Here is a 24669-nt window from a genome sequence, read left to right as displayed (position 1 = left end):
TTCAAGTATATTCTTTAAATTTGTTTTTAGAGCATGGTCCTTTACGACAAACCCAACACGGATGTAATGAAACAAGGGGAAAACAACCTGCAGTACTTCAACTCGCCAGCAGAGGGCTAGAAGCACAGCCGGCTCAGAGCCACCCTCCCACTCCTTGTTTATAATTTATGAGAGCCTTATTTATTTTTGATTGGAAAAAAGCAGAAGTGACAGAATTTTTTATTTGTCCTGCTCCTCCTCTGTCAAGAGGGGTGAAAAGTGGTCTGCAACCTGTGACTCTTTGAAGATTTGAATAAAAATAACATAAAAATGAATTTCTAGAATATTAAGATTTTAAACCACAATAGAAAATGCCAATTGTAGCAGGTCTCCTGCAATATGCAAATAAAAGCTCTGTAGCAGAATGACAGAATTAGGACAAAAAACAAACATGAATTATTAGTTGGTTGGCATGTTACGTCATATAGGGGGATCTTTTTCTGAAATCCACAATTTAAATATTTTCAATACAAAGAGACTTAAATGTAAATTGATATTTTTATTAATTTCTGTACATCAGTTTGTTAAAAGTAACCCAATTTAATAAAAACACAAAGTTAAAAAAATAATACCCTGAATCTTTTTTCAAGCTCTTAATGAAATGTTTCTGAAGCTCGTAGACTAGCAGATGTGGGAAAACTTCCATTTATTGGTAAAATTCATAAAAGGTAAAATGTTAATCCAGTTTAATCTGGAAATCTATCATTCATGACAGTTTTGGTGTCAGCAGTAAACAGTTTTACTGTACTGAAAACACTGCAATTTATTCAAAATAAGAGGTAATAAAACACCTTTAAAATGTACAAGGGTGTAAAACAAACTATTAAAAACAGTTTAAACAAAAAAAATGGTTTAAAGAAGAAAAAAAAAATCATTCAGCAAACTAAATATTGTCCTCAAGTTAGGTTTGATGCTGCTGTGCATCAAAGCGAAGGAAGTGTTTGCTGCGGTGGAGTTTTACTGCAGCTGAATCGGCAGGCCGTAGACGACAGGCGCGGCTCCGATGAGGTATTTGAGGTGTGTGGCCTGACGGGATGAACCCATGTAGTCCAGGAGAGGAGCCCCGGACCCAGCGGATAACCACGACTCAAGCAGGGCTTTAGTGAAGCGATCGATATCCCGATCCGTCACGTCCCACAAGCTGCCCAGGATGAAGGGGCTGCAGAACCAAACCAGAGGAAGAAATGAAAAAACTCAGGAACTAATGCTGGAGTTTGCACCTAAAGGATCTTCTCTGTGTTGCAGGAGTGAGTTTCAAGTCTGGGAAAATGCATGAAAGCTGTTTAAGCAATTATTTATTTTTATCTAAAAAAAGAAAGCAAGTTTTGTTATCAAGAAATGCTGCTGCTTCTTGGTTTCACTTGTCGTGGAGATGCTGAGCATAAGCTCGTGCCAATTAGACATCATCAGTCAAAAATGGATCCAGATTTCTGAAATTTTACCCTTCAGCTGTTCGAACAGTTCTGAAGGTTATGTAAAAAAAAAAAGCAGCTGCTTCAACATGAAAGTATTTATCTTTTAGGGAAAGATCAATAACAGAATAGCCAGACTTTGGATATTTTATAACTAAAAGCAGTAACTTCCATTAGGCATATTGTCTGATATGTAAAAAAATAAAATAAGCTTGTAAACAGTTTCCATTTTGTTTTCTAAAACTAATTAAATTCAAACATTTTCTGCCACTCCTTTAATGAGAAGCACACATTTCACAGGACCAAACGGATGAACCTTGTATGACCCGTCAGCGGATGAAGGTGTGAAGGCAATCATCTCACCAGCCCGCGATGAGGTAGTTGAGAACAATGCCTTGGCCCTCCTGGTCGCCTCGCACGGCCAGAGCCGCGCTGCTGCAGCCGAAGAGCAGGGAAGCTGCTCGCATTGGCTGTTTGAGGACCGACTGGCTGTTCAGGAACCTCGCACCCGCTCCGTGTCCCACGTAGCTAAAACACACAGAAGGCCCTCACGTAAACACCCATAACATTGTAGCCAAAGTCATTATTAGATCAGGTACCACCTCCACTTGCTGCGTTACAAGCAGCGACTGTCCAGCAGCTTCAGCAATAAAGTTCAGAACTACATTTTTCACAACATGCACAAGTTTAAACACTCACCGCTTCAAAAATGGATAATAAAGTTTGCAAAACAGAAGACAATAATCATTAAAATGTCTTTCTTTGCCTCTATTTTTTTTAACTACAGATAGAAGAAGAGAACTAAATATATTTAAAGCTGCACTGAAAACAGTGAAGTGTGAAAATTGTAAAACAGGTCTGGATAATATAAGTTTAGAGAAAATGTTCCAACTCACATGTATAAATCCTTTGTTGCAACAGCTTCTTCCAGCTGACCCGAGTCAGGACACACTCCACACACACCCTCCCAGTCTGGTTTACTTTAACAGAAACAGTTTTTCCAGTGAAGAGGGAAATAAAAAAAAAAAAGGTCCATGCAAACATAAACCTAATTCATGTCAGCCTTACCTGCTAAACCACTCCTTGAATCGCTCCTGAGCATTTTTTAAATTGGCATCGGGGTCCAGAACGTAGAACACCTTCCTCGTATTCACACCGAGTCTCAGGATGGACTGAGAGTCCGTCTGCAGGTTCACAACGACATGAAATGATACCGGCACCACAAATGGAGCTGGCAGTTGTGGAGCGCAGCGTTTTAACTGTACCTTCTTCTGAAAGCTCAGACCGAGCAGTGAATGTAATGAAGGCATTCGGCTGACGGAGCAGGACTTCAGGACAGACGTGTTCTCCCATGGCAGCTTTTGAAGGAACTGCAAACACCGGACAGACGCCGATGAGCTTTAAACACAAAACGTAATTTAGCTAGTTACACTTTCAAAGAGACAACAAAAGCGACCTTGTCTAGAATCAGAACCAAATGACTCCGACTCTGATTCTCATTTCTCTCCGAGAGCTTCGAAACAGCTGAGCGGAGAAGCTGATCGCACTCAGAGTCCCATTTCGGAGAAAGTCCGAGTGCAAATCTTCTGAGATCTTCATCAGAAAGCGCAGGAGATGCAGAAAGCACAACCTGAGAAGACAAAACCACACGTTTTAATGGGAGCTGTCCTAGAGATCAGCAGGATACTAAAACATCCAACATACCTTCAGCATCTGCTCGTTCACCGTCACTCCTCTTGAAGACAAGACCTTACAGAGTCCCCGGGTCTGAACGGAGAGCTCAGGATCTGCTGAGAGTGGGAGGAGGAGGCTTTTCCAGCAGCCGAGAACTTCCTCCATGTCTTTCAACAGTTGCTGTAAGAGGAGTCATGTTTCAACTTTCACTTGCCTTCTCTCAGTCAAAGTCTTCGGAAAAAAAAAAGACTGCTTATAGAAACATATTTTCTGTCATTCTGTTAAACCCTCACCTCAACTCGAAAGTCAAGCACCCGCCGACCCTCCCACCACTTTGCCTTCTCAGCCACGCAGCTCACAACTTTTTGTTCCACCAGAATGTCGTCCATCTCTTGCACCAAAGATCTGATGCTGCGCTGCACACCACAGGGAAGAAGGTTGACATTTCAGAAGAAAATATATTTAAATAAAAAGAAGAGGAAAACACTTAAACCTTTTAGCACTGAAGTCTGAATAAATTAAGTCAACAGATTTTGCCTCAGTTCATGTTGAAGACTAGGGTAATAATGGTACTTTAGGGTAAAAGTGCATTTTTGCTTTTCTGAGCTACATCAGACCTAGCAGGCGTATTCTTGTGGACTTGAAGAAGAGCAGCGCTGAATTTAAGGTGACATGGAGTTTAAAACCTTTACATCAGCCGGACAAAGATTGAATCAGCTACAAAGTCACTGTACCTCTAAATCCTGCTGCAACAATTTTATTGAGCTCGGGTGTAAACTCACACACGGGGAATCTTTTTGACCAACTTTAGCTTTTCTTTAAAAACATATTTAGCATCACAATGAAGCACCCCGTCTCCACACAGTAAAATTAAAGTACCTGTATTATATTTTCTAATCCTACAGATGTACATTTGCAACCTTATACAAAGGTTTTTAGGTTAATGATTTTGCACCAATGAATTAAAAAAGCCCCAACATGAGACTGATTTTATTTAAGCTTCAGCTTCAGTAGAGATGTTTCTTTCATATTACTAAAGTTCCCCTTTAACTAGCAGTGTTTACTGGTTTAATACTTGTTAAGATTACAAAATAAATAAATGAATAAAACCAGAGTCACATGATGACACTAACCTGCTGTCTAGATGTGGAGATGTGAACGGTGACGGGGGAGGAATCCTTTTCGAGGCGTGACAGAATAATACTTTCCCCCATTTCCCCCGGTTTTACTCTGAGCACCGACATCAAACACACAGTCACTCCTGGACAAGAAGAAAAAAAAAAAACAAACACTTTTCATTATTCTTTTTTAAGATTTTGAGACAGAATGGACACAAAAAAACAATAAAATAAAAGCAAAAAAAATGTAAAACTCAAAATCAACACAAATCAAACTGTCCAACCAAGAAAACTAAAATGCTACTTGTGTGATTCAGTCGAGTTATACTTTATGAGTTTGCTGAAATAAAAAGGTAATGACTTAATGTTTTGCATATTTAAATCATTCAGCTAATAAAAGTGTAATTTTTTAGATTTCTGCTTCACTTTAGGATCTGCAGTGTAGATGACGGCAACAAAACCATCTCCCTTCTCATTACACAATTTAACTTTTGATCAAATGTCATTAACAAGTTTGAGGGTCAAAAATGTTCAGAAGGTGGTGCTCAGGCATTCAAGTGCAAAGATCTTACAAAAAACAAATGAAGTCCCACAAGGTGTAGGTACAGTAGCAACACAAACACAAAAACATTTATTTCTACCTGGAGGAAGACGCTGAATTTGTTGGATGAACTCCTGGGACTGAATCTGGGGGAAAGAGGAAGGGTCCGCAGTGGGGAAGGAAAAGATGTCCTCCATCTGAGACAAGCCCTGTCCAGAAGTAGTGGACGCAGTCCTGCTGGGCTCGTTCAGACTCAGAGCATCCATTTTGTCTGTTAGATCGCTGGATGCCTTTTTCAGCTTCCTGACAAAAAAAAACGAAAAGAGTCCGTTTAACAAAACCAGAAAGAAATCAAACAAAGTGTTAAATTTGAGGGATCAGATGTTTGTAATATCTTAGATAAAAGAACGAGTAAACATAAAAGATAGAATGCTGCATCTGAAACGTGCTCACTGGAGAGTACTGCTTAAATGCCGGATTGTGCGATGGCGGCTCGTGACCCCCAACGACTCTGCGTGAAACATGGCTGTACTTGTGGGGTCGCGCTGGCCCGTCGTCAGGGCGAGAAGAGCGCAGAGCGTCGGATAGATGGTGGGACAGGGGAAGTGCTGAAGAGTCAGCAAGGCAGAGCGGAGCAGAGACTGAATGTCCTCCAGAGACAGAATGTCTTGGGGGGAAAAACAAAAAGAATATATCGAAGGTATTATTCAGATGTGGACTGTTTTTTTAGTTAAATAGAGTAAAAAAGGAAGTTGGGAAACAATTAAGACTAAAAATGTATTTATTCGTTATATTAAGCCATGATTCAGACTCTTCTATCTGACTTTGTCACCTGTCTTGTTGTCTGAATGAGACATGTGGGTTTGTAGATCTTCTGTTTGGTGACCTTTGCTCCTCATCTCAAACAGCCCGTCTCTCTCTAAACTGCAGCACATGTCCCGCCTCAGCACCTCAAAGTCGACGTCTAAAAGGAAAAAAAGAAAAAGCTTGTTACAGATCAGAAGGGCTGCCTGATAAAAAGCTTGGACAATAAGAGCGTTTTGACCACACATGCTGATACCTTTACTGGAAGCTGGATTCTCTTCAGCTTCAGTGTCCGATGTCCTTAGCTGCTCGATGCTTATGTTTAGGACTTCATCGGTTTCCTCCACGATGGTCCTCATTGTGTCGGGCTCCTCCAGTGACTCCTCTGTCTTTGACTGAGGTTTTCTGGTTCTTAGTTTTCTAGTGGAGGCAGGCTGACAGATCCAAGTCTCATCATCCTCCGAGGAGGTGAGAGGAGCCGCCGAGGTGCTCTTTTTCCCCCTGGTTTGCCTCTTGGGTGGGATCTTCTCTGCAGGCGGATCTGCAGCTGTTTTGACGTTACGGCCAGCTCTTCGAGAGGTTTGCTTTTTGGGTGCATCCGCTTTGACTTTGAGCTCTGCTTGGGATGTCGCCTCCGAGTCACTTTCATCGCTAAATTCCACCTGTGTTCAACATTAGGACATGGAGTAAACAACGTTCTTGACTCTTCAATATCTTTGAAAAAGAAAAGCTCCTTCTTACCTTGAAGCGGGACTTTTTTGTGCGTCGTGGGGCTGCGGGCACAGTTTGGGGTGGTGATATCTCTTCATACACGTGAAACTGAAGCTTGGAGGCGGTCCTCGGTGCTTTCTGTGCTGAAGCAGGACGCTTCACCTTCTGAACGGGAGTAAAAGCCAGAGTAGGGACTACAGTGTTGAAGTTAAACGTGCCAAGCTCTCCAAGAGAGGATTTGGTCTTTGCCATAACTGGTGTCATAGGAACCAGACCCTTTTCTTTGGTCGAGGCGCTTTTTACTTGAATTTTAGGTATGGCAGACTTGACTCTCTTAGTCTCCTTCTTTTGGTCGGGAATATCAGAGCTTTTAGTAGAATCTTTGGTCTTTTTACGTATGGACGAGGGAGGGGCCGATTTCTGTTCCGATTTGGTGTCTTTATACTCTTTTGGTGCATTCCAAGTCCAAGCATTTGAATAGAGCTCCTCTGGGCTGCAGCCTTTTTTAGCTGCCAAGATCATCAGAGAAGCAATGGCTTTGGATGCCGTGAGGCCCGCTCTTACAGGCCTTAAGACAGGAGAGGAGGAGGAATCTACAAAAGCTAAGCCAGCTTCAAGTATTTTCCAGATCCCGCAGAACTTGTTGGATTTCGTTTGCAGCCCAGTCGCAGCCATGCTTAAGTACACACGACCCACCACGTCCTGCATCAGGGAGGGTTTGGAGGTCTCTCTGCCGGGAAAGAGCTTAGCCAGTTTCTCTTCAAGTCTTACGGCAACACGTCTGCAGCGTAATAAAGATGCCTGGTGAAGTTTGAAACTGCCACTGAGATCGCAGGGATCCAGATGAAGAACCAGATCAGCCTGTGTAGCTGCCCAGCGAGCAGTGACACGAGCCAAGCAGGGCTCGGAGCAGCAGGGGAACGAGCAGTCGGGTTTGTGGCTCAGGGAGAACAGCAAGCGGTGAGACAGAGCTTTGAGTGGCGGGGAGCTGGCCTCATCCTTCATTACAGGGTCTTTGGCAGTCCACCTGGTGCTCAGAATGTCCTTCAGATCATCTTCCGTGGTCGGAGGGGGGGAATGAGCTCTCTGAGCTGGGCGACCTTTTCTTGGTTTGATTTTCAGGTCTGCCCTCTGAACCTGATCAGAGAAATCTTAAAAGGAAAGAACAAGAAAACCTTTTTTTATACAAGTCTGGGAATGTTACAGTGAAACAGTTGTTTCAAACTTAAAAAGGACAAATTTGATTCCTAATTCAAACCCTTTTTTTCATGAGTGATGATGCATTAGGGTAAAAAGGGAAAAGATTAAAGTTTTTGAACACGTTCTATTTGCAGCTATGGAAAAATTAACAGCTCAGTTGTGATCTTATTATCACAAGTTGACAAGTTAAACAAGATTCAAGCTCATATCTAAATGATGTATCTGTGCATTCACAAACCTGTGCAGTTCTCCAGAAGATCTCTGACAATGTTCAAGTCACTTCTACTCTCCTCTCTCTCTCCCTGCATCAGCTCCAATTCTGCTTTAATCACCAGCAGTTCTGCACAACTAAAGAAAAAAACATTACTACAAGATCCAATCACGATATTTGCAATTATTCATAAATAAAACCTAAATGACAGATTTAATAACAGTAGGATTTATTGCATCTATTGTGTAAAATGAACAGAAACGGAAATATTATTTTGAATATCTTGCCTCTTTAATTACATCTTAGCGTGCACATGTACATACTGGCTGAGTGCCTGGAGCTTGATGGCCAGTTTCAGGGCTTCTAGGCACTGAAGCCTGGCGTCATTGACGGCGCCACAACTGCTCCGCACGGCCACCATCTTCATGGAGCAGTTCAGCAGCTCTGAGAGCAGCTGCCACTTCAGCACCAGGTTGTCTCCTGCTCATAGACCGGAGAGGAGAGTGAGAGACGCACATTGGAGAGAAAGTACCGAAAAACAAGCAGCAGTTCAGTTTTAGACTGAGGGACGACCGTACCCTGGTGTACGAAGCGCACATCTGAGCTGCTGCTATGAGTCCCATAAAGGCCCTTTCCCACTAAAGTGACCAGCAAGCTGCAGAGAATCTTCAAACTCTCATAAAGGGTAGAATCTGGAGTATTTGGACCTGAAATATACAAAACAGACTCTTGCCTACTGTACACACTCTCACACCATATAAAAACACTAGGTGGTGCAGATTTTCTCGCTAACCGTGCTGTGTGATGAGGCTCCGCTGGGCTTGTGGCAGCTGAGCTGTGTCCAAACTCAAATAGGAGCTGCAGACCTGAAAAGCCCGAGCATGCAGCAGGTACCAGCTCTTTGACTGTTTCTGCTCACTTACTTTTTTAAGCACCCCACATAGGTAAGGCACTCCAGAGCTAATCTGAAATGCACAAAAAGATGAGATGAACACTAAAAGGAAGTGAGAAACGGTACAAGCACAAACGTTGCAACGCTGCATACCTGCCCTATGCTGTAGAAGTACTGAGCCTTCAATAAGACGACCAGCATGGAGAGAGATGAAGGTCCGTTATCCGTGGTATCTGAGGACAGGACTTGTTCCGCTTCCTCCAACTGAGCCTGAACAATGATATTTTAGGCAATTTAAACAACCTCAATTAAACAGCAAATATGAAGTCAGACTCAGTGTCTTCACCACAAACAACCTTTACTAAAGAGCATTACCAGAGCCAGTTCAGGGGTGCCCAGATCAAGGAGGATGCTGGCTGACTGACAGAGAGAGCTAGCACAACTCCGAACATCTGCAAGTCCACGTGAAAACTGGATGCCAAGTTGGTATGCTTCCAAAGCCTTTAAAGGCTATAAAAGAGAAGAAGGGGAGAATGTCAGTCTTTACCTTGGACCACAGCATAAAATATTTCTCAAACAAACTATTACAGCACTAGCTTACATATTTTAGTTCTTCTCCTAATTTTTTTGGGGGGGAAACAATAGAACAGAGTTGGTTGTGTAATGTTGTAGCCTAGTCTGCAATTAAGAGGCTTAAAAACTTTTGTAGAATAAAAAGGCAAAACTAAAACCAAGTAAAAACAAAAAGGGGATCATGGAATACTTGTACACATTTTGTGTTGTTACCTTGCCCATAAGTCTGAAGAGAGCTGCAGCCACAGAAATGGAGTTGCAGGTCTGCTTGGGGTTCCTGACAGCAGGCAGGGCTCGATTCTTAAAGAGAGCAGCCCATTCGTTCAGAGCTCTTTCCAAAGGCTGACACAACCCTGAAAAAAGGTAAGAAAACAAACAAAACAAGATGAACAGTTGTATTTTTAAAAGAGGCTAACCATTCAGGCAACAGAAATACCTTCTGAATGAAAACCTCGGCTAAAAAATCCACAAATCACACAGCTGTCAATGGGGGATAATTGATCAAATCTAAATAGGGCTCCTACTGTTTTCTGCAGCCAGGTTGAACTGAAGGCCTTCATAGACGAGACTACTGTCCTGCGTCTTCTGTTTGTCTTCATAATCAAAATCATTGTTGCCCACAAGATTAGTCACACACTGTGTCTTCTCACGCAGCTCTCTTCGTTTTCTGTCGCTGTCAATAGCCTAAAAAAAACAAAAACAAAACAAAAAAACCCCCAGCAAAATAAACCCCAACAATTAATAAGTATTAAACAACGGCAACGTTTAAATGATCATTGTTTAAGAAACACATTTCAAATCGAAGTATGACAGAAAAAACAAACAAACATTAGTGATTCTGATAAATAATATAATCAAAAAGAAGTCACCTCCTGGAGATTTTTCTCCAGAGTGCAGATATAAAGCCAGAGTAACGCATGTGCTTTGTCATCCTTCAGTTTGTCAGCGTTCTCCGACGTTTCTGGTTCTTCTTCGAGAAGCCGTAAAGCTTCATGGGTGAAGTCGATGGCCATGCTGTGTAGTCACAAACAAAACAATGTTGACAGCAACAGGATGGCATTTCAGTGTCAGACAAATCCTCAATTTGTTGCTCTGGCAGCATCAACTTTTTAAAGAAGACACTCATATTAGGACTTTTGAAGCTTACATTTAACTAGAAGCTAATGAAAAAAACAAATGTAGTTACCAGTCAGTTTGTTCACTAAAGTCCTGGAAGGACACCACTTGGGCCATTTCACAGAGGTAGACGGCACGTAGATGAGTGTAGGAGCTCTCCTCATGGCAGATTTCCAACAAATCACAGAGGGTGTTGTAGCGCTCTTGAGCAGTCTCTCTTGTCAACTCCTTATAGGCGCGCAACTCCTCCTCCAAAAGGCAGAGCATTACTCTCTCCTCTGGGACATCAGGGCCAAAACCGTCCCGTAACGTCCTGCCCCGGGACACGACAACGCACGCAACTTTGAGCTTAGGTTTGATGAATGTTTACCAAAACGCAATCCTAAATAAAACACTCGAAATAAGCCACTTAAATAATTCTTCTCCGTACCTGAGTCTTATGTCCTCATTATCATTACGGGCTGCGTCGCTCTTTGTTTTTACCCAAAGCAAGACTGGTTCAGCCATCTGAGTTGTGATCTGGTCTCCAAGGGCCTTCAGCCAGAGGATCACCCACTCCAGGGCTCGCTCCAGCCGCTCAGCCCGTCTTGAGGTTTGCACAGCCAGCATGAAGGGTCGATTCAACTGGGAGGTCACAACATAAACAACAATATCAGTCACAAGACAGCATAAAGTCTGGGAAAAAAATTCAAATTATGTCAAAATGCAGAAGCTATATATATATATATATTTTTTTTTTTTAACAGGAGCTTTCAGGTTTGAGGTTAAATCCTAATGTAAAAGCTAACAAACTTGATGAATAAACTTTGCGTATTAGTACAAATTAAAGAGTGGGAAGAAATAATGGCTTTCATAAACGTACTCTGTCAACAGGCAGTGAGACGGGACGATTTTTGCATAGATCCCTGCAGATGATTTCAACCAGCGTGAAGGCTTGCTCATACAGGCGCCGGTTGTACAGGCCACACACTAAGTTGCTCACAGCAATCACTGTAAGGGACACAATGAGGAACAGGTATTATATTTCAATATTACATGACTGTAGTTTGTAATTATGAGAGCTTTAATGTTGTCAGTGAGCATTAATAAGATTAATGTGGTCACCTGTTTTGTTGAGCAGATTTTCATTTGATAACTTGTGAAGTTCGGTCATCAACAATCCAGCTGTGGCCTGGCAGTAGAGCAGAACTCCGTCCATTGTCTCACTGTTCTCCAGCTGACAACCATAAAATATTATCACTATTAAAAACTAAAAAAAACAATTACAATCTGCGATGCAGCAACATTTTGTAGCAGTGGGGTCCGTTCATCTACTTTTCGTCATTATCAAGGAAAGTGAACTCTGCAGATTTATACTCACCTGTGATGCAAGCATGCTTTCATAAGTAAAGACAAAACTTTGGTAAATACTGGAACAAAGTGTCTGCTGCAGTCGGCTGCCCTCAGCCTGACATGTTGAATTCTGGGAAGGGGAAAAAATAATATAATATTCAGTTTATTAGTTTAGTATTTAAAACAAAAAAAAACTGATTTAGGTGGTCACACTAACCTTGCTTTGTATTTTGATTATCCACTCTTGGTACTCCTCAAGAAATGAAAACAGAGCCAGGAGTTCTGATCCACTTACTCCCTTACTGTGTCCACTTTCTACAGCCCACAGCACTAGACTACAGCCTTCAAGAACTGCATGACCTTCTCTGTTACTCAAATCAGCTGAGATGGACCTCAAGGCCCGAGCGCATTCTGTCAAAGCCTGACCACTCTCTTTGTCAGCCTTTAATGCTGCGTGAATTTTTACTCCCCATTTGCCCAGCACCAGAGGTACACAGCGAGAGCCACTGAAGTCCGAGATCCTGCTCTCCATTTCATTCAAGAAGGTAGAGGCTAGATTATGGAGGCCAGCCTTACAAACAGTCTTCACCGTAAGCAGCACCATCTCAGAAAACGCATAAAGACTTGATGTTTCCGTACGCTTATTTAACCCCTCAGCCTCACAGCTTGACTCTCCAGAAAAACATCCGTTAAACAGTGTCTGTATTTCCTGAAGAAGAAAAGAAGCATCCTCCTTTGTCACTGTCCCACACCCATTTTCAAAATCAGTGACGGCATCCGCTGTGCATATTGGAGCTTTGGAAAAAGTGGGAACTGCCGTTTTGGTGTCCAACAATAAGAGGAAGCTCAAAGCTTGTATCTGGCAGTGAAATTTGTCCTGAGGATTCAGTATTTTCCCGTCTTTGGCAGCAGACAGTCCACTCCAAAGCACAGAGAAGCAGCTCCGCACAAGAACAAAGTAATCCTCTTGAGCCTACAGAATATCACAAAACATGTTAAACCTCACAAAATCAAAACATGCTTGTTGAATACATTGTTGATACGATACACGAGGACCTGTATGTGGCACATACCTGCTTCACTGTGGAAAGCCTATTGTAAAGCAGCCCAGCAATATGGCTGCAAAGAGTGTGAACGTCCAGGGAGCTCAGCTTCTTGACAAAATGGAAAATGATCTTTTCCATGTACAACGGACTGCTCTGAGACACAAGCTCTGCAGAAAGATCATAGCCATGAAGAGAAAGCTCAACCAGCTTTACTAGCGCACTGATGTGGTCATGGGGACGAGAACCGGCTCCAAGCTGATGGGTACAGGCTCTGATAACCCGGTCGCAAAGTGTCCGGGCCTGGAGTCCAGGTTTACTTTTGACATATTTCTGAAAAATTAAAAACAGACAAACATTGGTTTCAATGGACCAAAGACTTGTTAATTTACAATGAACGTGTTTGTTTGGGTGAGGAAAACATGCCAAACACAATTATGCCCATTAAGGCATTTAAAGACGTTTAAAAGAGACAGTTTTAAATCAACTTCTTTCCAACAACACGTTAATCTTGTCAAAATGTTATTCATGCTAACCTTCAGTTCTTCATATAAAAGGCACGTCTCTTCAACAGAAGCCGTCCGCTTGATGTATTCGTCCACTTTCAAACACTTCATGTCGACACCTGCAAAAGATACTTTCGTTAAATTGGGATTAACTTGTAACTTCAATAAAAGTGGCTGAACTCGGCTAATGTTTGCGTTGAGCCAACCGCAATACATCGCTAATAGGCTAACAGTTAAACACTGGCTAGGACCGTTAACTCGAACTCACATGAAGCGCTTTACGTTTCCCTGAAAATACTTACTTTACAGCAGAAAAACTGGACACTTGCTGTTTATAATAAAAGTTTTAGAAGTAGTTACTGACGAACATGTCAGTTCAGCTTGTGTCCAATTACCCGACTTCACCGCGCGCACTGCTTTTGAAAGATCTCTGGTAACCAATCCAGAAGCAGATCCGCTTCCGGATGAAACGCAAAGACTTATGGGTGTCGTAGTTTTCAACTACACAGCTCTACTCTTAAAATCTCAACTTTGGCAACTTGTTGTCAAAAAATTAAAAGAACTAACAATAATTCAAATATCGTCTTACTTTCTTTAAATGATTATTTGTATTTTGGGGGAAATTAAATGTGCAGTTTAGCTTTTTAGGAAAAATAAATAAATACCAAAAGATGAAAAGGGTAGAAGTTTAAGTAATGTGATAGCTTTTTTGTAGGCTCGAGTTTGAAAACATCCTATGATATTTTACATTATTGGGTATAAGTCTTGAATCACCCATTTCTTTTCTTAAAATTTTGTTTCAATTGAGCCAGGGATTTTCATGTGTTCTTTCAATAGTGTCTATAATAATGCAACAGATTTATTTGCTCTTCATTTTTTTCAGTTTTTACTCATCCTCAATCAAGTGTTTAGATTTGATCATTTAAGCTGTTTTTTTTAAATTTTCATTTGATTAATCAATTTTTTGCCTTATTGGCTCTTTAGAAGTCAAAAGCCAAAATAAGCAGTTTCTTTTTCATTTCTATGTTGCATCTATGAAAAATGGCAACAGTTAAAAAAACCAAAAACATTTTTACACTGATTCCTAACTAGCCATTAGCCCATAACTTGATGTATATGCTGTGTAGTTTATTACAAAAAAGAAGAGAAAATGGAACAAGTGAATAAGGAAAAAAATGACCATGCCCAAAACTATATAGCCTACAACAGATGAACAGTATCTGAACATGTTGCCTTTGAGAAATAGAAAAAAAACTGCAATAAAACCTCAAAATATAAGAGAGAAAAATCATCCTTTAGTTTCCTATGCCTAATTTTTAACCTAAATGCTCTTGCAAATCACCTTGTTGATGCTATAAAGTTATTTGATGCCTGACAAATTCAGCTCATTTTGGCTATTTTCTTTTGCTTGTGTCTCTTCACTTGACTAAAATCATTCCATAAGATGCAAATAATTAGTTTTTCCAAGCTGTACGCGTCGATACAACATACCTTGAGTTTGGGTGCAGCTTAGCTTGAATAGGTCAGAGTTTAGTGACTGAAAATGGTTAGAAGAAGAGACTAGACAGAAATTAAGAGAAAAAAGCTGACAAAGTCAATAGTAAAATAACAATAATAAAAAAAAACATTGAGAGAAAGCTTGGAGAACTATTGACCTTGACTTTTTGATAAAAAGATTATGGGAAAGTTTGATTTTATGAAAATGAGGGGTGGGTCAAAATATTGCAAATATGTTTTAATTTTAAAAAAAGTCAAATTTGTCCTCTGTTATCTTGCTCTTTGAAGAAACTGCAAGCATTTTAGTATTTAAAAAACATTAAACTTATTCATTAATTAACAACATGATCTGGAAATGGCGAGACATTTAAAAACCACAGTTCATAATCATGGTACAAATTTATATACTGGGTTCAGGTGAATGAATGAATGAATGAATGAATGAATGAATTTTTATACCACACAGCACAGAGATTATATTTTTTAGCTAAATAAATAAATGAATAAACAACCACATATGAAATTTGACTTTATATTGTAAGACTAGTTTTGTATTTCTTTATTTATATTGCACAGAGTTTACAAAGTGCTTTAAAGGGGGAAAAAACAAGCTCAGGTCAGATACTTTGTGATCACGCAGACAGATTACTGAGGAACTAAGCCTCTCTTCTTGATGACATGTTCCATCGCAGCCTTCTCTGAGGTGTCCAGGTTGATCTTGTACTTGGCCAGGATCTTCAAGATGGGCCTCAGCCTCATCCACCACTCGATCTTTGGAAGACGATGTCTGCAGGTGACAACATGACAATATTTCAGCCGTCTGAAATAATCGGTTCCCCCTCTAAAACATGGGACAAAAATAATTTACCAAAAAGTCCTTAACTGTGTTTATTCCTCTCATCATGGACAACAAGTCCTGAGAATTTGGAGACATTTGTTCTTTTTTTGCAAAAGTTACCAGGGGGGAACCAAATATTTCAGCCGTCTGAAATAATCGGTTCCCCCTCTAAAACACAGGACAAAAATAATTTACCAACAACTCCTTACCTTTGTTTATTCCTCTGTATTATGATATTATTAGCACATTTATTTTTTATTTTTTTAATGAGAAATATTTGCCCCTCTAAACAATTCTGTTAATAGATAAGTCATTATTTACAGAGACGCAGGGGAACCGTATCTGATGGGGGAACGGGGCTCGACGTAACAGCAGCAACTCGAGCTCATTGCTGCCCCCTATATGTCAAGAGGACAAATAACACATTTTCTGTTCAAATTGCCAACCACAGTGGCGTGTGTTGATCAAATTCACCCACCACTTCAAATATTTACCCGCATTTGGCCAGTGGCGGGTGCTAATTTCCACCCCTGACTACTACACCAAATTTTATCACATAATCTGCTAAATTGACTGAATTATAGCCATTTTGGTGTATCATAAATATGAACTGGGACTATGAGGGTCGTCAGCTAACTTGTTAATCAACAACTGCAAAAGAGCACAATTAGACTAACATGTTACTTTTGTGCAACAGTTAACCTTGACCCTAAATGTAAACTTGCTTAACCCACTAAATTTACCCTACATCTCAAATCTATAATAAGTTGTATGGACTCAAGCAAAAGAAATGAGATTTTATGTTGTTATAATTTACAGTGCTCCTAAAGTAACAGTGCTAATGAGAGTAGATGTCAAGCAAAAGCAGTGAAAGTGTTCAAGTGAAGACTCACTCAAAGTCAGTCTCATTTTTAAGATCTGCCAAAGGCTGGAACACCAAAGCTCGTTTTCTCATCCCCAGGACGCAGGCTGAATCTTTAGAGTTGGCAAAGATGCGACCTGGAAGTTTGATTGGAAAGCAGAGTGTATATCAGCACAAAGGCAGAGAACAGTAGAATGGCAGATGTTATTATATCTTATATTTTGAGTTGCTTCAGGTTCTCACCATGTCTGTAGCATTCCTTCAGCTTATCAGTCAGCCAAAGAATGGACTTCATCCCCATCTTTGTGCCAAAGTTCCTGTCAAAAGGACTGGGCGTTCCACCCTAAAGAGAAAGAGCAGATTTACTTACATTTCTAACTAAAAGGTTGGCACAAATCGATGAATGGCAGAGCGAAGAGAAGAAGCGCACCTGCTGCATATGGCCGAGGACGTTTTTTCTGCAGTCAAACACACCCTTGCCCTCCTCTGAATACAGGTTGAAGATAAAGTCCGTGGTGTAGTTTGCATTGCATTTCTCATTTCTAAACCAAAAGCAGAACAACAGAGGAAACATGAACCCCAAATCAACAATCTGAATGTAAAGGGGGGTCATAGGAATTCCATCAAACCTCAGAATGAGACCCCTCTTCACTGTGGTCTTCATCTTCTCCACCAGATGGTCCACATTCAGCTACAAACAAATCAACCAGTTTATCCATCCATTTCTTCCAGACGGAGTCATTGTTTTGCCTCATCTCTTTTATCTGTTCATAAGAAGGCACACAGACACACCTCGAGGTCATGAATGTTGAACGGCTCTTCATAAATGTAGGCTGCGTCAGCTCCAGATGCTAGCCCAGCCATGGTTGCCAGGTAGCCACAGTATCCTCCCATAGTCTCAACAATGAACACTCTCCTCTTAGTGCCAGCAGCAGACTGCTTGATCCTGTCACATGTCTGCAAAACGTGAACACATGATGGTAGATTAACGTGGTGAAAAGGACCTAATTACTTTAGGATTACTCTGTGGTCAGGGAGAAAGTTACCATGGTTATGGTGTTGAGGGCAGTGTCAGTGCCAATACTGAAGTCTGATCCTGGAACATTGTTGGAGACAGTAGCAGGAATAACAACAAGAGGAATGCACAGTTCCTCATACTTCTCTCTGCCTTGCACCATTTCCATACCTCCCAGGAATGCCTGTTTGAGAGAAAGCAGCAAATGACTGTTTCTGGTATTAACACAAGAACTGTAAAGTGATAAGGTATATGAAGCAGTGGCTATCTGAAAAATGAAAAAAAGGTTTTTATTTATTAAAATGTAACATTTTTTTATAAATGAAAACAATATAATATAGTAATGTTATGACAGCTTAATTCTGTAGATTCCAACGGAGTGATGGGCGTTAGCTTTGTGTTTGTGGGAATTTCAGTCAACCAGATCTGCCCAGGTATTTGGTATCCTTATTAGAATCATCAGAGCATTTATTAAAAGTAAGACCTCAGGTTAGGATAGAGAAGTTGCTCAACCAATCATATTTCAATTTGCAGCCAGTGGGCCTTTTCTTTGGACTTTCCTGTATGGCTCCAGAGTATTCTGGCTCAGTGATTCCCAAACCTTTTAGCTTTCGAACCACAAAATAGAAGTCGCAGAGACAGTCATTACTGGTTGAAGTATACAAACATTGCCAAAAAGCATTTTAACAAAGTAAGTAAAGTAATAAAATAAAGCACAATTAAAACAACTCTTGTTAATTTAAGTATTATATAGAAAGTAGGCTGAATTACTAAAACAGCACAAAAGAAAATTAATTATTTTATATGTACATTATTTCGTACATTCACTATTTTTTTAAGTCTTTTTAAAACAGTTAAGATTAAATAAACTAATGACAATCATATTTAAGTTTGTTTGATTCCTGTAGACCTTCTTAAAACCCCACACATGGAGTTTCATGACCCACATTGAGTTCCCGACCCCACCTTTGGGAACCTCTGTTCCAGGTGACCTGCCGGATGATTTTCATAGACAGCTAGTGCCAATCAGTGACCTTCAGTAATATTTAACATGGCGTCAGATGTATTTTATAATGTTGCAGAATCATTATTTTTTTTCAAGACGACTGGTCAACAAAAACATAGACATTAAAAAAGAAAAAGCCCAACCCGGACGTCCATAACTCAGTCAACCCTTGATTTGGTCGTGGTTTTCAGGTTAGCAGCTGGAAACAATACACTTGGCTCACTGGATCAGTTTGGCTCAGGAGGTTTTCCTGATGAGAGTACTTGCTGTGTTTGTGTTTGAAAGAGCTACATAGAAATGGAATAACTTTTAACTAAAGTTGCACAAAAACACTCAAATACAAGAGGTCTGTTAAGGTTACAATATTCATAAAAATTTTTTGAAAACACAAATAGAAGTTGTTTTAAAAAACTGGAATCAGGCAAAAATGATCGAGTTGTGACTGTTTTGCTTCACCACTGATATAAATAATAACCATCTGCCACCAACATAATCAAAGTGAAGAGCTGCTTACCTCAAAGCCTCCAATAATGACAATAGCGTGGATGTTGAACTTGGTGATGTTTAAACTGATCTCTTCCATAAACTCACTGGGCAGCGTTCTTTAAAAAAAATCATTGAAGATAATATTAGAAAGGTTTATATTAAATGAACAATGCAGGTCAGTGAACTCTCGTCGAGTATCCAGTTGTCAGTACGGGACTGAAATGGCTCACCTCTTTGTGCCCAGCATGGATCCTCCCTTTCCAGTCCATCCTGCCACTCCAGACCAGGCAATGGGCTCAATCTGTGCAGGAAGAAGTCATGCAGAGAAGAAGTAATGCCATATTAAAATTACATAATTTCCAAACAGTAACCTCCACCTTGGCTTTTCTTGGTTCTGTTAAACGCATTTAAAGCTAAAGCAATACTGATCCGTTTGCTATTTTTATGCAAATACATTACCATTCCATGTGCCAAGCCATCAAAGCCATCATGCACCGCCAGCATCTGGTGGCCCTGAAGGAGCCCAGTCCTGACAGCTGCACGCACTGCAGCATTCATTCCTGCGCATGGAGCACCCACGTTCAGTATGGCGATGTTGATATTACTCTGGCAAAGACAAATTCACCAAAATCCACCCGTTAGATCAAAGTCAAAACCGAGAACTGAGAGAGACGTCATTTTGAACTAAGACGGTAATACTCTGGTTCCTGACCTTTGTTTCTGGAGGGTGCACGTGAGCCAACATTTTATAAGTGTTCCAGTTGTTCTCGAAGCTCCTGTAGCCAAAAGAGAAACGTGCAGACATTTCAAACCAATCACAAGGCAGGAGATTTTTAAAAATAAACAACACAAAGGTGCATGCCTCACTTTCCCCTGAGCTTAATTGCCTCTTCGTATCGCCCTTCAGCCATGGCTGTCGTGACATCTTTAGTCTGGAAGCAATTAGACAAACGCTTTCAATAACTATATATAAAAAACATTTAACTTAAAGCTAGTTGGTGCTTAAGTATCATGTCTGGAAAGTGCATACATCCCAGTAATAATGTCATGTGAATCAAACACTATTTTTAAATCTTTTCATGAATGTTGACTTACAACTTGCACACACTCCATAAGAGGGAGCCTGACAGCCATGTTTCCAGACAAGCTGACCACACAGGCAGGGGTTTCTGGTGTGGCCTCAAGCAGAGCCATAACAGCCTCCACGCCCATCCTGCTGGCCTGGTCAGATCAACAATAGAGTCAAATAGACACTCAGAAAAGCACACTGATTAAAAAAAAAGAATAGTAAGTATTTTATTAAGGTATTACCAGAATTCTGTCAAAAGCAGATGGGGTTCCTCCTCTCTGTACGTGGCCCAGGACGGTGGTTCGAGTGTCAAAGCCGAGCTTCTTTGATACCAGCTGGAAAGATGCGCAGTTTATGAGCAATCTGCCTGATTAGTTACTGAACCACGTGATCGGTTATAATGAGATACTGACCTGTTTCACATGGTCACAGGTGATTAGTTTCCCTTTGCGGTCGATCGCTCCCTCTGCAACAATGATAATATTCAGTCGGGAGCCACGGCCTCTTTGCTAAGGAGGAGCAGGTTCAAAATTTAAGATGAAGCCAAAGTCAACAGGATTTTTATGATGCAGAGTAAGACGTTTACATCTGTCAGTCTTCTGCACAGATGCTCCTCCCATTCTTCATCTGGGGGCATCTCTGGGATGAACACCCAATCAGCTCCACAGGCCAGAGCTGTCACCAAGGCGAGGTAGCTGTAGATGAATGGTCAGCATCGTTACTTGCATAATGAACATGAAGTAATAATGTTTTAAATAACTCATATTGTGTAAAACAAATCATCTCTTTTTGTGGTAAGAGCATATTCCGCACATAGACATTTGAAGTTCCTATAAAGTCAGAAACTCCAAAATAGTGCATAGTAGTGTGGTAAAAAAAAAAAAATCCCAGTAAGTCAGTGGTTAATATTTTCTAGATAGCTTAAAACAGACATATTCAGTCTTTACATCTCTATTTTCATCAAACTTCAACTTCAAATGTGGGTCCATTTGCTGTACCTCAGAAGTGGGAAGGCAAAGTGCACATACATTTAATTTATACAGACATTTTGCAATTTTTTTTATCACACTGATCCTCAGACTTTACTCACGCACGTTTTACTCACCCACAGTGCCTGCCCATCACCTCCAAGATGAACGTCCTTTGGTGACTGCAGACAGAAAGATATTTGGTCAGGAGTCTTAAAACCTGTTGTTTCTGTCTCCAAATGTTAAAAAGGCGTCAGTATACCTCTGTGCTGTGGTTGTGATGGCGTCCACTATTTCTATGATGCGATGCAGAGCACTGTCAGTGCCGATGGTCATGTCCGTCCCACAGAAGTCGTTGTCAATGGAGCCCACCATGCCAACAATGTTAAGGTGGGAGGAGTTCTTGGCGTCATTTGTTGTGATTTTTCCTGAGCACAGATTTAAATGACAGTATAGATATACCACTTCACCGAGATGCCGACTGCAGGAAAATTTGAATGTGGATGCACATTGTGTTGACTTTTTTTTTAAAAGTCAAGTCTCACCAGCTTTAATCAGGTCTGCCAGCAGGTCCTTCCACTCTGTTCTGAACTGGTTGGCACCAGTGAGACTGCCATCACCTCCAATAACACACAGGTTGGTGATGCCCAGCTTGACCAAGTTATAGGCAGCCTTGGTGCGCCCCTCTTTGGTGCGGAAATCCTGACAGCGAGCGCTTCCAATCACAGTTCCACCCTGATTTACAACGAGGGGGAAAGATTTCAGTCTCAAGCAAGAATGACAAGGAAGCCAGAAAGGAGACGAGGGTGAGATAATTTTAAACCGAAGCTCTCATGTTCAAGGTCCATGAAGACTTGTTATTAAATGAACCTTGGCATTTAACTGGCTGTCTGACCTACAGCACTGCACTGAACACAAAAACGTTACACTGTGATTACAGGTCAAAGATAGTGTTGTTCTCACCAACTGCAGCATCATCGACACACTCTCCCAAGTCGCAGGACGGATATGATCACCCCCATCCACCAGACCCTGGTAACCCTGTTAACACGCAACAAAATGAAACTCAATCCCACCTCCTAGAAAAACAGGTCATTGCTGGGAAGAAGGTCAAGGTTTAACGATGCAGGCATGTATTTACTCTGACAGGGGCAGCTGTTTCAGTCCAACAAATGTTTTCTTTTTAATAAAACTTGTCATTGCAATGGTGCTAATGGTAAATAGTTGTGACTAATTAATTGCTACATATATTTTTAAGCAAAACCAAACAAGTTACACCTTCTCATTTGTGAGCGTTTCTTGCTGTTTTAGAGTGAAACAATTTTAGAAGTTCAAACTAATAAAAATGCAGAGGTTTTTTTTTTGTATTTTTTATTAGTTTCTTTTTTTGACAATACACATTTTTGGTGAAAATGAAGTGTAAATGCTGAATGACTGGTAAAATACGCTGAAGAAGCCCCAAAGGTCATTTCCTTAATGAGCTGAACATTTTGATATATAAATGGCTAAAATAGCACAAAGTATTAGAAGCAGTTAGATGTCAATAAATGTATGAAAAGGTAAAAAAACAGGAAGACAATAATTTAAACCCATTCATTTAGGAGATGGGTGCTTTGATTTGTGCTTTTTGAATCAGCATTCACACAAATAAAAGCAGATGTTACCTCATGAACAAAGAACACCTTGGCTCCTGTGTACAGTCCCACCCGAACGGTCGCTCTCACAGCTGCATTCATACCTGCAGGATAAGTGCATGAACCTCACTTCTTATAGATCTATGCCCTTTTTGTGAAAGTCATAGAAGATTTCATTCATTCACAAAATTGTCTTTTAATGTAAGAGCTCTTTGGATAAATTCAATGTGTCTTTAAACAAAAAATGACAAAATGTTTACCTCCAGGACACGTTCCTTTTAGCTTCAGATGTAAATCTGTGCCATTCTTTTTAAAATGATAAGTCAGATTTCTTTGAAGTGGGGTTATGTGGAATGGTTGAGAACAATTACCATCTTATCTGTTGTAGATATCGCTTAGAATAGTCTCAGTTTGGAGAAAAAGCTGTATTCTGACCAACATAGTCAGCCAACTTTGAATCTGAATGTGGCCAAAGTGGATTGCTGCCATTTTAAAACAGCTATTTATCTAGAACTGGTAGGATTTTAATTCATTGTAACCTTTCCACAGAACTCCACTTCAAAACATCTGAACTATCCCTTCAATTCAGCATGATAGCTTGGAAGAGCTAAGCTGACAGTCTTTCTGAGCCACAAATCTTCTCGATGATGAGCTATGGTTGAATTACAAAAACTCGTTTTACAGATTTTATGTGAACTTGTTTATGCAGCTGATGACCACCAAATAAGAACAGCAAGAACCACAACACAGGTCAGCTAGACAGAGTAGGCCTGCACGTGCTTCCCCGAAGAGTGGGTGTGTTGGTGGGGGGGGTCACTTAAAGGACAAGCTGTAGATAGGTTTACTTTAAGAGTCCCAGCGGCATCTCCACTTACAGTGCAAAGAAAAAAAGAGGACAAGAAGGAACCGTAGGAGGGCCTCCTCGATGTACTCACTAATTTCCACAAACACCAAAGAAAGGTCATGCCTCTAAAATTAGTCGTCATTACTGATGTAGTCCTAGAGAGAAACAAGCACTGGAAGGAGGAACAAACTTGACTGGAAAAAAATCCCTATTGCAAATAAAAAAGGTAAAGAATAGATTTGAAAGTTTAGGTTTAAAAAATGTTTAAAAAAAAAACAAAACTTTAAAGCGTCACCTCTTACATGCTCACACTTCAGAGGAGTGGGGTCACTGGCACACCTTTCAAAGGTCACTGTGGGCATGCTCCTCATCAAGTTAAAGGTCAGAGGACTGTCTGCCTTACTCTGTATTTCATGCCTCCCTTTTGCATTAGTTCGCTCTCTGAGAGAAATCAGAGGGAACGATAGGTTTAAATTCTAAACGGATGAATTTGTTATAAGAAGTAAAATATCTTTGATTTTGGCTTTATTGATGTCTATTCCCTGAAGTTCAACAAGTTCATCCTGATTGTCAACATCATTCAGCCAACTGTGTTAAATAAAGTTAAATATGTTTACCATTTGAGACTGAGCTGGTCTGCCAACCGCTGACATTTCTCAAAACGTCAAGAGTTTGAGCGTAGCATGACTAATTTATCTTCTAAGTACTGATTTACAACACATCATATCTTCTAGACGCCTTGCCTGGGCCCGACAAGCCACGAACAGCCCTCTACAAATCACGCACTTACCCTGGGCATCGCCCCCAGACGTCAGCACGGCAATCGCTCGGCCCTCACCCATCTTGGTGGGGTCGACGGGAGCCTGTTGAGCCATGGTCCTGGGGCTGAAGCTGGCTGACGGAAAGAGGCAGTGAGTGCTGCTGTACCGTGTGGAGCACAAGGTGCCTCTACAGTAACTCAACCTGCCTGTTATGGAAAGTCAGAGCAGTCGCAAAAGTGCCCAGCTTAACTGCGCTATTGGCAGACATGGAGGCACACATAGCTGTGACGCATTTAGACACAAACACAGACACACTCACACACATGCAGGCGTACCCATACAGAGTTATTATTTGGTTTGAATCAAACTCAGAAACACCTTCACTTGAAAACAAATTCATAACAGTGTATGCAGAAATTCTCAGGGTTATAAATAAAATTAGGCCAGGATTTAATTTTTTTTCTAGATCAAACATCCCTTAATTGCTAAAACGGCTCTTCCTCCTGGATTCCTCTGT

General features: G+C 40.8%; 2 protein-coding genes across 2 annotated transcripts; both read right to left on the bottom strand.

Moving 5' to 3' along the window:
* Positions 1-523: 523 nt before the first annotated feature.
* Positions 524-13583, bottom strand: espl1 (extra spindle pole bodies like 1, separase). Its single transcript, XM_017415711.3, has 32 exons — positions 13475-13583; positions 13203-13291; positions 12697-12999; positions 11841-12596; positions 11652-11753; positions 11396-11507; positions 11154-11281; positions 10722-10915; positions 10362-10604; positions 10045-10189; positions 9700-9859; positions 9389-9528; positions 8978-9112; positions 8756-8872; positions 8504-8675; positions 8289-8417; positions 8034-8190; positions 7738-7847; positions 6330-7450; positions 5845-6250; positions 5617-5748; positions 5238-5451; positions 4885-5087; positions 4259-4386; positions 3419-3541; positions 3156-3305; positions 2908-3081; positions 2717-2821; positions 2520-2635; positions 2348-2431; positions 1815-1979; positions 524-1198 (listed from the first exon to the last, which is right to left on the bottom strand). The coding sequence occupies exons 2-32, from the start codon at positions 13281-13283 to the stop codon at positions 997-999; spliced, it is 6507 nt and encodes a 2168-aa protein (XP_017271200.1). The 5' UTR covers positions 13284-13291; positions 13475-13583; the 3' UTR covers positions 524-996.
* A 1609-nt stretch (positions 13584-15192) lies between these two features.
* Positions 15193-24339, bottom strand: pfkmb (phosphofructokinase, muscle b). The gene is made up of 22 exons (XM_017416012.3): positions 24182-24339; positions 22578-22651; positions 21877-21954; positions 21459-21648; positions 21176-21341; positions 21051-21095; positions 20532-20640; positions 20359-20454; positions 20188-20280; positions 19972-20097; positions 19744-19808; positions 19589-19652; positions 19336-19482; positions 19107-19177; positions 18905-18992; positions 17416-17568; positions 17162-17326; positions 16999-17060; positions 16800-16911; positions 16613-16712; positions 16401-16506; positions 15193-15456 (listed from the first exon to the last, which is right to left on the bottom strand). The coding sequence occupies exons 1-22, from the start codon at positions 24264-24266 to the stop codon at positions 15315-15317; spliced, it is 2337 nt and encodes a 778-aa protein (XP_017271501.1). The 5' UTR covers positions 24267-24339; the 3' UTR covers positions 15193-15314.
* Between the last annotated feature and the right edge of the window lie 330 nt (positions 24340-24669).

Source organism: Kryptolebias marmoratus, linkage group LG4 (genome assembly GCF_001649575.2).
Source record: "Kryptolebias marmoratus isolate JLee-2015 linkage group LG4, ASM164957v2, whole genome shotgun sequence".
NCBI classification, from domain to species: Eukaryota; Metazoa; Chordata; class Actinopteri; order Cyprinodontiformes; family Rivulidae; genus Kryptolebias; species Kryptolebias marmoratus.
Note: the sequence above shows the minus strand (reverse complement) of the source record. Positions and strands in the feature narration are given on the sequence as shown.